We start from the raw sequence: 11,218 nt of genomic DNA on the forward strand, positions 1-11,218 counted from the left end.
CGTACAGTCCGGGAACTGATTGGACCCAAGCCAGGAATGGTCCGAGCTGTCAAACTGGCAGTCTGGAATCGATTCCTTAGATAAGTCAGCGGAGTGTTGTTGTCTTGTTGACGTGACGTCACGCGTGAACGACCGGTCCAAGGCAAATCTCCCGTGTACCCATTATGTTGAAAACGTCTCCATAGAAATGAGACCGTGTTTCGATGTACACCAAAAAGTCTCGCCACTTCATTTAGGGCCATTCTAGTCTCCAGCATACCGTCGTCGAGGAGACGCTGCTTTGCTGTAAGTCGTGGCATAGCGTACGCGCAGTTGAGGTTGACATTAAAATTAACGTGTTTTCCACAACATACATAGGCTGTAGAATAATCAACCGTTCTTCTATTTTCTATATCAGGTATTTGAACTTCAGGTGTCAAAAGTAAAAAAGCATGCAAAAAGTAAGTTCATTCTGCACAAAGTGCACGTGCCACAGGAGATACGTGACACCAGATTTCATGCAAAGTGCTTTGCTACATGTTTATTAAGGGTTATTTTTATGAATAACTTTTCAAATAGCTTTTATTTTATGCCATTTCATGTTCTGCACAGTTACTTCTTTCCGTTAGTATAGTACACTACCAACGGTACTTAAATTCATCTGAATTGTCAGATATCCACTTGCCACTACAGCAGACACGGGAAAGTTTTAAACGTTTCTGATTCTGTGCCAGTACAGTACAGACTTAATTAGTGCCACATAGTTTTGAAAAGCCATCTTTTCGAATATATGCTTAGTGGTTCTTGAATTGTGGAAATTGAACATTACATTTAAACAACACAAGTTTGTAAAGAATATGCTATACCAATATATAATTTTCACAAATTAGTGATGTTTCAAACTCTGATGTACAATTTCAAATTGATGATCATCTGGTCCTGGCAACTGTTTATGAAAATAAGAGGCAAAACAATATCGTGTGCTTCTTTCAAGAAAAAAGAAAGAGATAAAAAAATATCAGTTGTTTTCAGAGAAAGAAATATTGGAAAACAATTTCGATGAATCAATAAATGAAGAATTGGAGACTGAAAAACAGGATTTACAGCAATTACGTGAACAAAAGCTTGATGTGGTTTTGATTATATCCAAGTATAAATGGACTGATGAAGGTGAAATTATAAGTAAATACTTCTGTAATCTGGAGAATAAACACTATATAAGTAATTATATAAAAGAAATAGAAAGGAAACTTTAGTCAATACGGATGATAACATAGAAGAAGCACCAAGTTATTACCAAAACCTCTACGCATCTCAAGAACATTTAGTTACAGATATTGGACTCGAATCGCTCCTATCTGAACAAGATGTAAGGAAGATTGTTAAGGCTGGATCAGATCAGACTGAAGGTCCAATAACTAAACACGAACTCCTTACATCCCAAGAACATTTAGTTACAGATATTGAACTCGAATCGCTCCTATCTGAACAAAGTGTAAGGAAGATTAAGGCTGGATCAGATCAGACAGAAGGTCCAATAACTAAACACAAACCCATTACAGATCTTTAACAATACATTTTTTTAACAAAAGTCCATTTTCTGATGGCTTTTCGAATGAATTTTTTTAGATGTTTTGGCTTGAGTTGGGAGATTTCCTGTTAAGATCCCTAAATTACAGCTAATATATTGGTGAATTATCTCTGACACAAAATAACTTGTATTCCAAAGGGAGAAAAGCCAAGAATTCTTTTGAAAAATTGTCGCCCAATTTCACTTTTGAAATCATATAAGTTATTATCATCAGTTATTGCTGACAGTCTAAAAGAACTTCACCCTAATCTTATAGATGAAGATCAGACAGGCTTTATGGCTGGCTGATATATTGGGGATCACAGAAGTATGATGCATGTGTATATGACTATTAGATAACAGAAGTATGATACATGTGTATAGGACTATTAGATAACAGAAGTATGATACATGTGTATAGGACTATTAGATAACAGAAGTATGATACATGTGTATAGGACTATTATGATACATGTGTATATGACTATTAGATAACAGAAGTGTGATACATGTGTATATGACTATTAGATAACAGAAGTGTGATACATGTGGATATGACTATTAGATAACAGAAGTGTGATACATGTGGATATGACTATTAGATAACAGAAGTGTGATAGATGTGGATATGACTATTAGATATCAGAAGTGTGATACATGTGTATATGACTATTAGATAACAGAAGTGCGATACATGTGTATATGACTATTAGATAACAGAAGTATGATACATGTGTATAGGACTATTAGATAACAGAAGTATGATACATGTGTATAGGACTATTAGATAACAGAAGTATGATACATGTGTATAGGACTATTAGATAACAGAAGTATGATACATGTGTATATGACTATTAGATAACAGAAGTATGATACATGTGTATATGACTATTAGATAACAGAAGTATGATACATGTGTATAGGACTATTAGATAACAGAAGTATGATACATGTGTATATGACTATTAGATAACAGAAGTATGATACATGTGTATATGACTATTAGATAACAGAAGTATGATACATGTGTATAGGACTATTAGAGATAACAGAAGTATGATACATGTGTATAGACTATTAGATAACAGAAGAAGTGTATATGACTATTAGATAACAGAAGTATGATACATGTGTATAGGACTATTAGATAACAGAAGTGTGATACATGTGTATATGACTATTACATAACAGAAGTGTGATACATGTGTATAGGACTATTAGATAACAGAAGTGTGATACATGTGTATAGGACTATTAGATAACAGAAGTGTGATACATGTGTATATGACTATTAGATAACAGAAGTGTGATACATGTGGATATGACTATTAGATAACAGAAGTGTGATACATGTGGATATGACTATTAGATAACAGAAGTGTGATACATGTGGATATGACTATTAGATAACAGAAGTATGATACATGTGTATAGGACTATTAGATAACAGAAGTATGATACATGTGTATAGGACTATTAGATAACAGAAGTATGATACATGTGTATAGGACTATTAGATAACAGAAGTATGATACATGTGTATAGGACTATTAGATAACAGAAGTATGATACATGTGTATATGACTATTAGATAACAGAAGTATGATACATGTGTATATGACTATTAGATAACAGAAGTATGATACATGTGTATATGACTATTAGATAACAGAAGTATGATACATGTGTATATGACTATTAGATAACAGAAGTATGATACATGTGTATATGACTATTAGATAACAGAAGTATGATACATGTGTATATGACTTACTAGCGTACACAGAATCTAAACATATTCCGGGAATGTTATTGCTGGTAGATTTTGAGAAGGCATTTGATTCTGTATCATGGTCCTTTATAAATAAGACACTTTCATTTTATGGATTTGGGGATAGCATTTCAAAGTGGGTATCTATCTTATATAATGATATTAAATCTAGTCTTATTATAAATGGAAATATGTCACCTTAGATACCAATATGTTGTGGCTGCAGACAAGGAGATCCTTTATCCCCTACAGTTTTCTCCTATGTGCTTAAACACATATAAAAGGCATAAACGTTGATGATACAGAGTACTTGATTGCACTATATGCAGATGACACTGAATTTATTCTTGATTGCTAAAAAAATTCTTTTGAAAATGTTATTGATACATTAGACTTATTTGCAAGAATTTCGCGTCTGAGGATTAATTGTGACAAGTCACAGATTGTTTGGATAGGTTCCAAAAACATTGCCAAGTTAAATATAGACAAGATCTGGCCCTTGACTGGGATCCGGAAACGTTAGATAGAATTGAAAGAACTGGTGCTTGTAAACCTGCTGCAGAGGGAGGGTTAGGAATGATTGATATATTTGCTTACGTTGATGCATTGAAGTTTAAACATGGCTATGACAAAAAGTGGAATCACCTGCTATTTACTACTGTTACAAATATTACAATTTAACACTTTTTGGAAATTATTATCCATTGATGTTATCAAATGATACTCCTAATATGTTTTTGAAAGGTAGCATGACAGCTTTTGTTAAATATAGCAGTAACCATAGACCAGCAGCGTATGAAGAGTTCTTTCGAGAACCACTCCTGTATAATAAAAATATAACTATATCCTTTTTTAAACAATCCTTTTTTAGCAAAAACATCTATGAAAAAGATATTACCAGTTTTGCTGCATGTTGGAGGCTGATGGAGATTTTATGTCTCTTCAACAGTTTTGTGATAAATTTTTCAAGAATCTTGTTTTTGCCTTTTCAAGGATTATTAAGATCTTTCAATATTTATATTTAAAGATATAAACTTGACTATGGTATCTTTATAGAAGGTGATAGATCACAGAATGTGTGTATGACTCAGTTGCCTTCCTGTAAAAGGGGTTCGAAACAATGTCATTATGCTATGATACAGACTGAAGAAAATCTAAAGATAACTGAAAAATGGGAAGAGGAAATGTTCGTAAGGCAGAACTGGTCAAACCTATTTATCAAAGCATTTAAAACTACATTTGATCAAAAGTTAAGATAAATGCAATACAGGCTACTACATAGAATTATACCAGTCAATACATACCTAATTTAGATGAGTATTGTTAATAGCAATCTATGTACATTTTGAAAACCTCGACCCGGAATCAATACTCCACCTGTTGTGAGGATGTAGAGAAACTGAATCTTTTTGGAAGAATCTTTCTCAGTGGATTATGCTGAAATGTTCACATGCTACCAGAATTATATTTTTTGTATTTCAGAATCCTTCCACAGTCATGCTGTATTTGACATGATAGTTTGATTAGCTAAATGTTTATACCTATAAATGTAAACTTACAAATCAAATACCACATCTATCCGTATTTGAAACAAAATATTACCTCAAGGTAGAAGAAAACACTTATTACAGCAAAGCATGGTTTCAGGAATACCATAACAAATGGAAACAACATGAAAATCTTTTTCAGTAGTAAACATTGACAATAATTTATGTTTGTATTATTACAGTATGGATTTGTGAACGAATATTTTTAGTTATGTGTTAGAAAAAACACACCCAAAACCTGAATGGGACCAGCTTTATACACATTAAAACACACCACTCACTTCGTTCTCACCCAGTACACTCGCTGGAGCCTTATTATGCTAATGCTATTGACCTTTAACCTCCTTAATACTTACCTAGTCCATATTTGTGAACGTTATCACTCTGTCTTTGTGAAACCACGTTATCACTCGCCTACGAAATAAATTTAAATCTGGTTTGTAAGTGCTTTATACGTAATTTGGTTAAAGCGTACCGATCCCACATCCATTTGACATGCATCTGCCTCTGTCATCCAGAAAAAAACACAAAAACCAAGCTGATCAGCTTCATGTATTTGACATTGCAGTCAAATATTTTATTCGATTGACAACCTTGACCTTTATGGTCAGTTGATCCAGGAATAGGAGAAGAAGCCGTTGCGAAGCAGGAAGGAACACTGGTCCCGGTGGTAGAAGGTGGTCACCGTCGTTGTCGACCCCAGCAGGGCAGTGCTGACCTTCGTGGGTTTCCACGTCCTGGACGCTGGTTCACCAGTCTTTACGAAGGCGGATATTTCTCGACGTAAGTTGGCAGTGAAATCCAGGTCCGATTGGGAAGGATTGCGAACTATGTCCTTTATTCCCCGGAAAAAGGCAATAGCGTCCCAACCGTGGAAGGCGTATCGTCCGAGGCCCTGGATAGGCTGGGAGGGCCACTGTGTCGCAATGTATCTATAGGTGAACGACGTGAAATAGCTGTCAGCAACATCGGCTACAACGTCCATTGGGCATATGGCCCTCAGGTCAGAGGTCAAGTCCGACAACTGAAGTTTGGGGGAGCTATATTGTGATTCCGGGTAAAGTTGCAGTAGTTTGTTTGAAATCTCACTTCCAAAAGAGGCCAACTGTCGTGTGACCTCTGACCTGTACTCACTCCACGTGGTCATGTTGAGATGGTATTTGTCCGTCTCTTCAGCCACATTACCTGCCGCAAATAAACAAAGTGACACATTTCTCGTCTTATTCACACTACTTATTGCTCGGAATGACTCTCTCCATTAAATATTCCTGTTACTGCATCTTGTATTGATCGACATATACCTTTGACATTTAAACTTGTTTGAACGTATAAGTTGTTTGAATGTTAGACCGTAATGAATGGTCAGCCAATGATCCATTTGTGCGTCCTTCATTACAAGCAGTAGGGTTTTGGGGTGATACAGTCTAGGGTGTTGGGGTGATACAGTCTAGGGTGTTGAGGTGATACAGTCTGGGGTTCTGAGGCGATACAGTCTAGGGTGTTGAGGCGATACAGTCTAAGGTATTGGGGTGATACAATCTAGGGTGTTGAGGTGATACAGTCTAGGTTGTTGAAGTGATATAGTCTAGGTTGTTGAGGTGACACAGTCTAGGGTGTTGAGGTAATACAGTCTAGGATGTTGAGGTGATACAGTCTGGGGTGTTGAGGTGATACAGTCTGGGGTGTTGAGGTGATACAGTCTAGGGTGTTGAGGTGATACAGTCTAGGGTGTTGAGGTGATACAGTCTAGGGTGTTGAGGTGATACAGTCTAGGGTGTTGGGGTGATACAGTCTGGGGTGTTGAGGTGATACAGTCTAGGGTGTTGAGGTGATACAGTCTAGGGTGTTGAGGTGATACAGTCTAGGTTGTTGAGGTGATACAGTCTAGGGTGTTGTGGTGATACAGTCTAGGGTGTTGAGGTGATACAGTCTAGGGTGTTGGGGTGATGAAGTCTAGGGTGTTGGAGTGATACAGTCTAGGGTGTTGAGGTGATACAGTCTAGGATGTTGAGGTGATACAGTCTAGGGTGTTGAGGTGATACAGTCGAGGGTGTCGAGGTGATACAGTCTTGGGTGTTGAGGTGATACAGTCTAGGGTGTTGAGGTGATACAGTCTAGGGTGTTGAGGTGATACTGTCTAGGGAGTTGAGGTGTAGCAGTCTAGGGTGTTGAGGTGATACAGTCTAGGGTGTTGAGGGTACAGTTGAGGGTGTTGAGGTGATACAGTCGAGGGTGTTGAGGTGATACAGTCTAGGGTGTTGGGGTGTAGCAGTCTAGGGTGTTGGGGTGATACAGTCTAGGGTGTTGAGGTGATACAATCTAGAGTGTTACAAAACCAACTCACTGAAGACAGTAGGCACATCGACAGCTTTCCCTTGTTGCCAAGCATCCATGGGTGATTGAGGGATCACGTAACCTAAACACAAGCATGGCGCATGAAGAATTTCGTCACACTGGCCAGTAGGTCTGACAGCTCCTGGAGGTCACCTCATTCACCACACGAGTCACAGAATGCCGGGGCCAGCAGTTGGCTCAAACGTTCCCCAATGAAAAGGAAATGTGTGGGTAAACGTTCGCAGTCCGCCGAAAATGTTGGCAGTACTGGGACGGGCGCTGCAAGATTTGTCTTCAGACTCTTTCAGATCGCAGTACTCGAGCAGTACTCATGACAAATCGTGGTGGTAGCCGGATCGTTGGCGGCCATAACATTTACTATTACACTTCATCGTAATGTGTAACTGTAATTCATTTATTGATATCACCATACGACCGTTAGTGGCAACCCATATCTCCTACAACGTGAGTCTTGCTTCCCCTCAACGTTGTGCCAACATTCTGGGAAGCAGGTCAACATGATGCCCCTCTTTCCACCGTTATGATCACATCACAACTACAGACTTAGGCGATACATGTAAACTCGCCATTGTCAACACAGTAACAGTCTGTGGTCACATATTTCCAAGTGAGTGTGAACCTCGGTCTGTCAGTGTAACAGAGGTCTAGAATTGCTATCATATATATATAGAGAAATACAAATCTACAGTCTTCGACCATTTACGCGTATATTTACCGTCAACGACAGCCAGGGCGCCGTTAAATTGGCCTTTGACGGGTAGGTTTTCCAGATCTGCCATTGCCCAGCTTGGGTATACTGTCCAAGGACTGTCCGTGAAGATCTTCTCCACGCTCAGACCTAAAAGGCACTGGATGTCGGCGCACCCGGTAGTTGTCAGGAACACCTGGTTGTCACGTGATGCCTCTGATGACGTCTTGTTCAGAATAGCAGAGGAACTCATTGGCCACGCCCGATGGAATAGCCCGGCTGCTAGCGGTGACGCCAAGAGAGCATAAATGCTGGTTCCGCCGGAGCTTTGTCCAAACAGTGTGACCTGATGGAAAAGATAGGGCCTCACTATATCACCAGGTGGGCTGTTTCAGGTCATGTTATAAAGCATCTTATGTTTACTGATCAATGTTTGATAGGGATAAGATATTTCACTTATTGTTTCAGTTTTAAAATCAGTTGTCATGGAAACGTTTACCTTGTTTGGGTCGCCCCCAAAATTTCTGATATTGGATTGAACCCACTTCAAGACCTGAATCTGATCCATAAAACCGTAGTTCCCGGATGTTCTTGTTTCGGATGCCTTACTGAGGAGGTCAAGGGTCATAAACCCCAGTGGTCCCAGTCGATAGTTCATACTGACAAACACAAATTGTAAATCCCTAGCCACCTCTGGATTCGGCGAGTATGCGACCATGCTGCCATTTCCGACCACCAGGTCGCCGCCATGGATCCACACCATGACAGGTAGACTGTCACTTCCGTCTAAAGATGGCGACCATACGTTGAGATACAGACAATCTTCGTTTCCAACTGAGTGTGTAAAATCGGTATTATTTATAGGTTGTGTACACTGTGTCCCGAATGTAGTCGCATCATAAGTTCCCGACCAGCAGGTGCCCGTCGAGTTACTGAGAGGTACTGGGGCCTTCCACCGGTTCTGGTTTACAGGTGGCTCAGCGTAGGGGATTCCTTTAAACACGTTGACGCCTTGTTCCAGACTCCCTTTCACGAGACCACACTCCGTCATAACTACTGGACTGGTTATAGCTGCAGTCGGAGGTGCCCCGTGTTGCAATAGACCTCCTGTCGCTAGGGCGAGCCTCAAAGCTAACAGTGACAGCAGCGCCAACATCATATCGTCTGAAACACATTATCTTGTTGTACTTGATCATCTGTTGTCAAGGTGATGTGTAGGAACCACACGAGTGTGCTTCACGAGCATTCCCATATAGATACAAGGTCATCACACAACGTCAATTTTACACTAACGGCACAGAAAATATTACAGAATATCATTTTCAAAGAATTGCTTAAACAGAGAAGAAACATTAAATACATTAATATCATCAAGTGTAAGTCGAATGTAGATTGAATGTGACCGCGAGCAGCACTGAACATCACCTACCTTCAATCTAATGATTGTATATTCTGTACACCTGATGTATAATGGGCCTGTGGCCCCTTTACTGAATAAAAACTCTCTCTCTTCAGTTCAGGACACTGTTGGTGAGTGGAGTGGCCTGGATTCCTTTCCAGTCGAGATACCAAAGAATGAAGACGTTTGCCTCAGTGTTGACGACAGTATATAGTACAACCAGAAATTATTGAGAATTTAAGATTGTATTAAATGTGAATATTAGCAGGACATAACTCCAGATTCAAAAACAGGTGAACAGTTAGTATTTTGTAATGTGCAGCAATGCAGGCTTCAATGCGGCAGGGCATACTACTGATCAAAGAAGTTAGAAAGTCGTGGTCCATGCTGTCCCAATATCGGTACACCTCTTCTTTCATTTCAGCAATATTTGTCAGATTTTTCTTATTGACACTTTCCTTCATAAGTCCCAAACATTTTCTATTGGATTTAGGTCAGGGCTATAGCTTGGCCCATCTAATAATGTTATATTTTGGGTCCGAAACCAGGCATGTGAATGCTTTGAACGATGTTTTGGGTCGTTGTCCTGCTGGAGAATACAAAAAAAATCCATAGAACACGTGAGCAGATGGAAATAAATGAACGTTCCACACACAACTTTTATTTGAGAAATTCACATTGTCCCAGTTTGTCCCAGTAAAATGTCTATGCTGTAAGCACCAGTTCAACCTTCGCTCCTTTTGTTCAGGTTTCATGATCGGTGATGGAATTCCTCGACTTTTCTGCCTACCCATTACATGCAGCTCAGTTCTCAGCCTAAAGTTTTCTAAACTCCTTCGTTTGTTTTTAGAAACAAGAATACCAAGCCGCCTCCTGTCACCGACAGTCAATTTTCTGGGCCTACCTGCGCATCCCCGGTGCTCAATGTACCATATCCATTTGCAATATACTTTAAACAGTGGACAAAGGGATGCCTGTTCCACTTGAAATCACTTTAGCTGATCCGATGTCCTTGTTATAATACTCTAAAATCAACTTCCTCTTCTCTAAATCATGCATACTGAGGATCACTGAAAATGTCGTCTGCTAGCAAGTAAACAAAGGGGAATAAGTCTTCACAAACTAATGAAAAAGGATTAACGGAGTTGTCTCTCTTGAATGAAACCAATCACTTGATAGCTGGTCAGGGTTGTTTATACTAGAAATCCAACAAAACATATTCCTAAAATTCTCAATAATTTCTGGTCATACTATAAATCATGGATCATATAGGTGCGTGTCAAACAAGGATTGGGCAACTCTGTTCAACAGTAGATCGTACCAGGGGAGTTGTGTTCATTGGTGATTGTCGTCTGTAGGTTATATGTGTTGTATGTCAGTGGCAGTGCACTGTGTGATGCAGTAGCCATGTGGTAACGTGCCGCGGTAGTTGAGCCCAGGAGGAACACTTCTACATGCTCGTGACACACCCTTAGTGGGGAACACTTCTACATGCTCGTGACACACCCTTAGTGGGGAACGCTTCTACATGCTCGTGACACACCCTTAGTGGGGAACACTTCTACATGCTCGTGACACACCCTTAGTGGGGAACACTTCTACATACTCGTGACACACCCTTAGTGGGGAACGCTTCTACATGCTCGTGACACACCCTTAGTGGGGAACACTTCTACATACTCGTGACACACCCTTAGTGGGGAACACTTCTACATGCTCGTGACACACCCTTAGTGGGGAACACTTCTACATGCTCGTGACACACCCTTAGTGGGGAACACTTCTACATGTTCGTGACACGCCCTTAGTGGGGAACACTTCCACATGCTCGTGACACACCCTTAGTGGGGAACACTTCTACATACTCGTGACACACCCTTGAGTGGGGAACACTTCCACATGCTCG

General features: G+C 39.7%; 1 protein-coding gene across 1 annotated transcript; it reads right to left on the bottom strand.

The window, feature by feature from the left end:
- Positions 1–5,412: 5,412 nt before the first annotated feature.
- LOC124287945 (para-nitrobenzyl esterase-like) lies at positions 5,413–9,392 on the bottom strand. Its single transcript, XM_046724437.1, has 5 exons — positions 9,343–9,392; positions 8,413–9,077; positions 7,941–8,259; positions 7,215–7,286; positions 5,413–6,055 (listed from the first exon to the last, which is right to left on the bottom strand). Exons 2-5 carry the CDS (start codon positions 9,070–9,072, stop codon positions 5,478–5,480), a joined length of 1,629 nt encoding a protein of 542 aa, XP_046580393.1. The 5' UTR covers positions 9,073–9,077; positions 9,343–9,392; the 3' UTR covers positions 5,413–5,477.
- Positions 9,393–11,218: the final 1,826 nt, after the last annotated feature.

The sequence above is a fragment of the Haliotis rubra genome, unplaced genomic scaffold (genome assembly GCF_003918875.1).
Source record: "Haliotis rubra isolate DU_JTF1 unplaced genomic scaffold, ASM391887v1 Scf409, whole genome shotgun sequence".
NCBI classification, from domain to species: domain Eukaryota; kingdom Metazoa; phylum Mollusca; class Gastropoda; order Lepetellida; family Haliotidae; genus Haliotis; species Haliotis rubra.

Bases quoted from the DNA above. Each gene is read 5' to 3' on its own strand.
- LOC124287945 (XM_046724437.1), bottom strand. From the start codon at position 9,072: ATGATGTTGGCGCTGCTGTCACTGTTAGCTTTGAGGCTCGCCCTAGCG. The intron at 7,287-7,940 runs GTAAATATACGC...GCTTGTGTTTAG, and splicing joins CGCCCTGGCTGTCGTTGACG to GTTACGTGATCCCTCAATCA. The intron at 6,056-7,214 runs GTGAGTTGGTTT...TATTTGCGGCAG, and splicing joins CGATGTGCCTACTGTCTTCA to GTAATGTGGCTGAAGAGACG.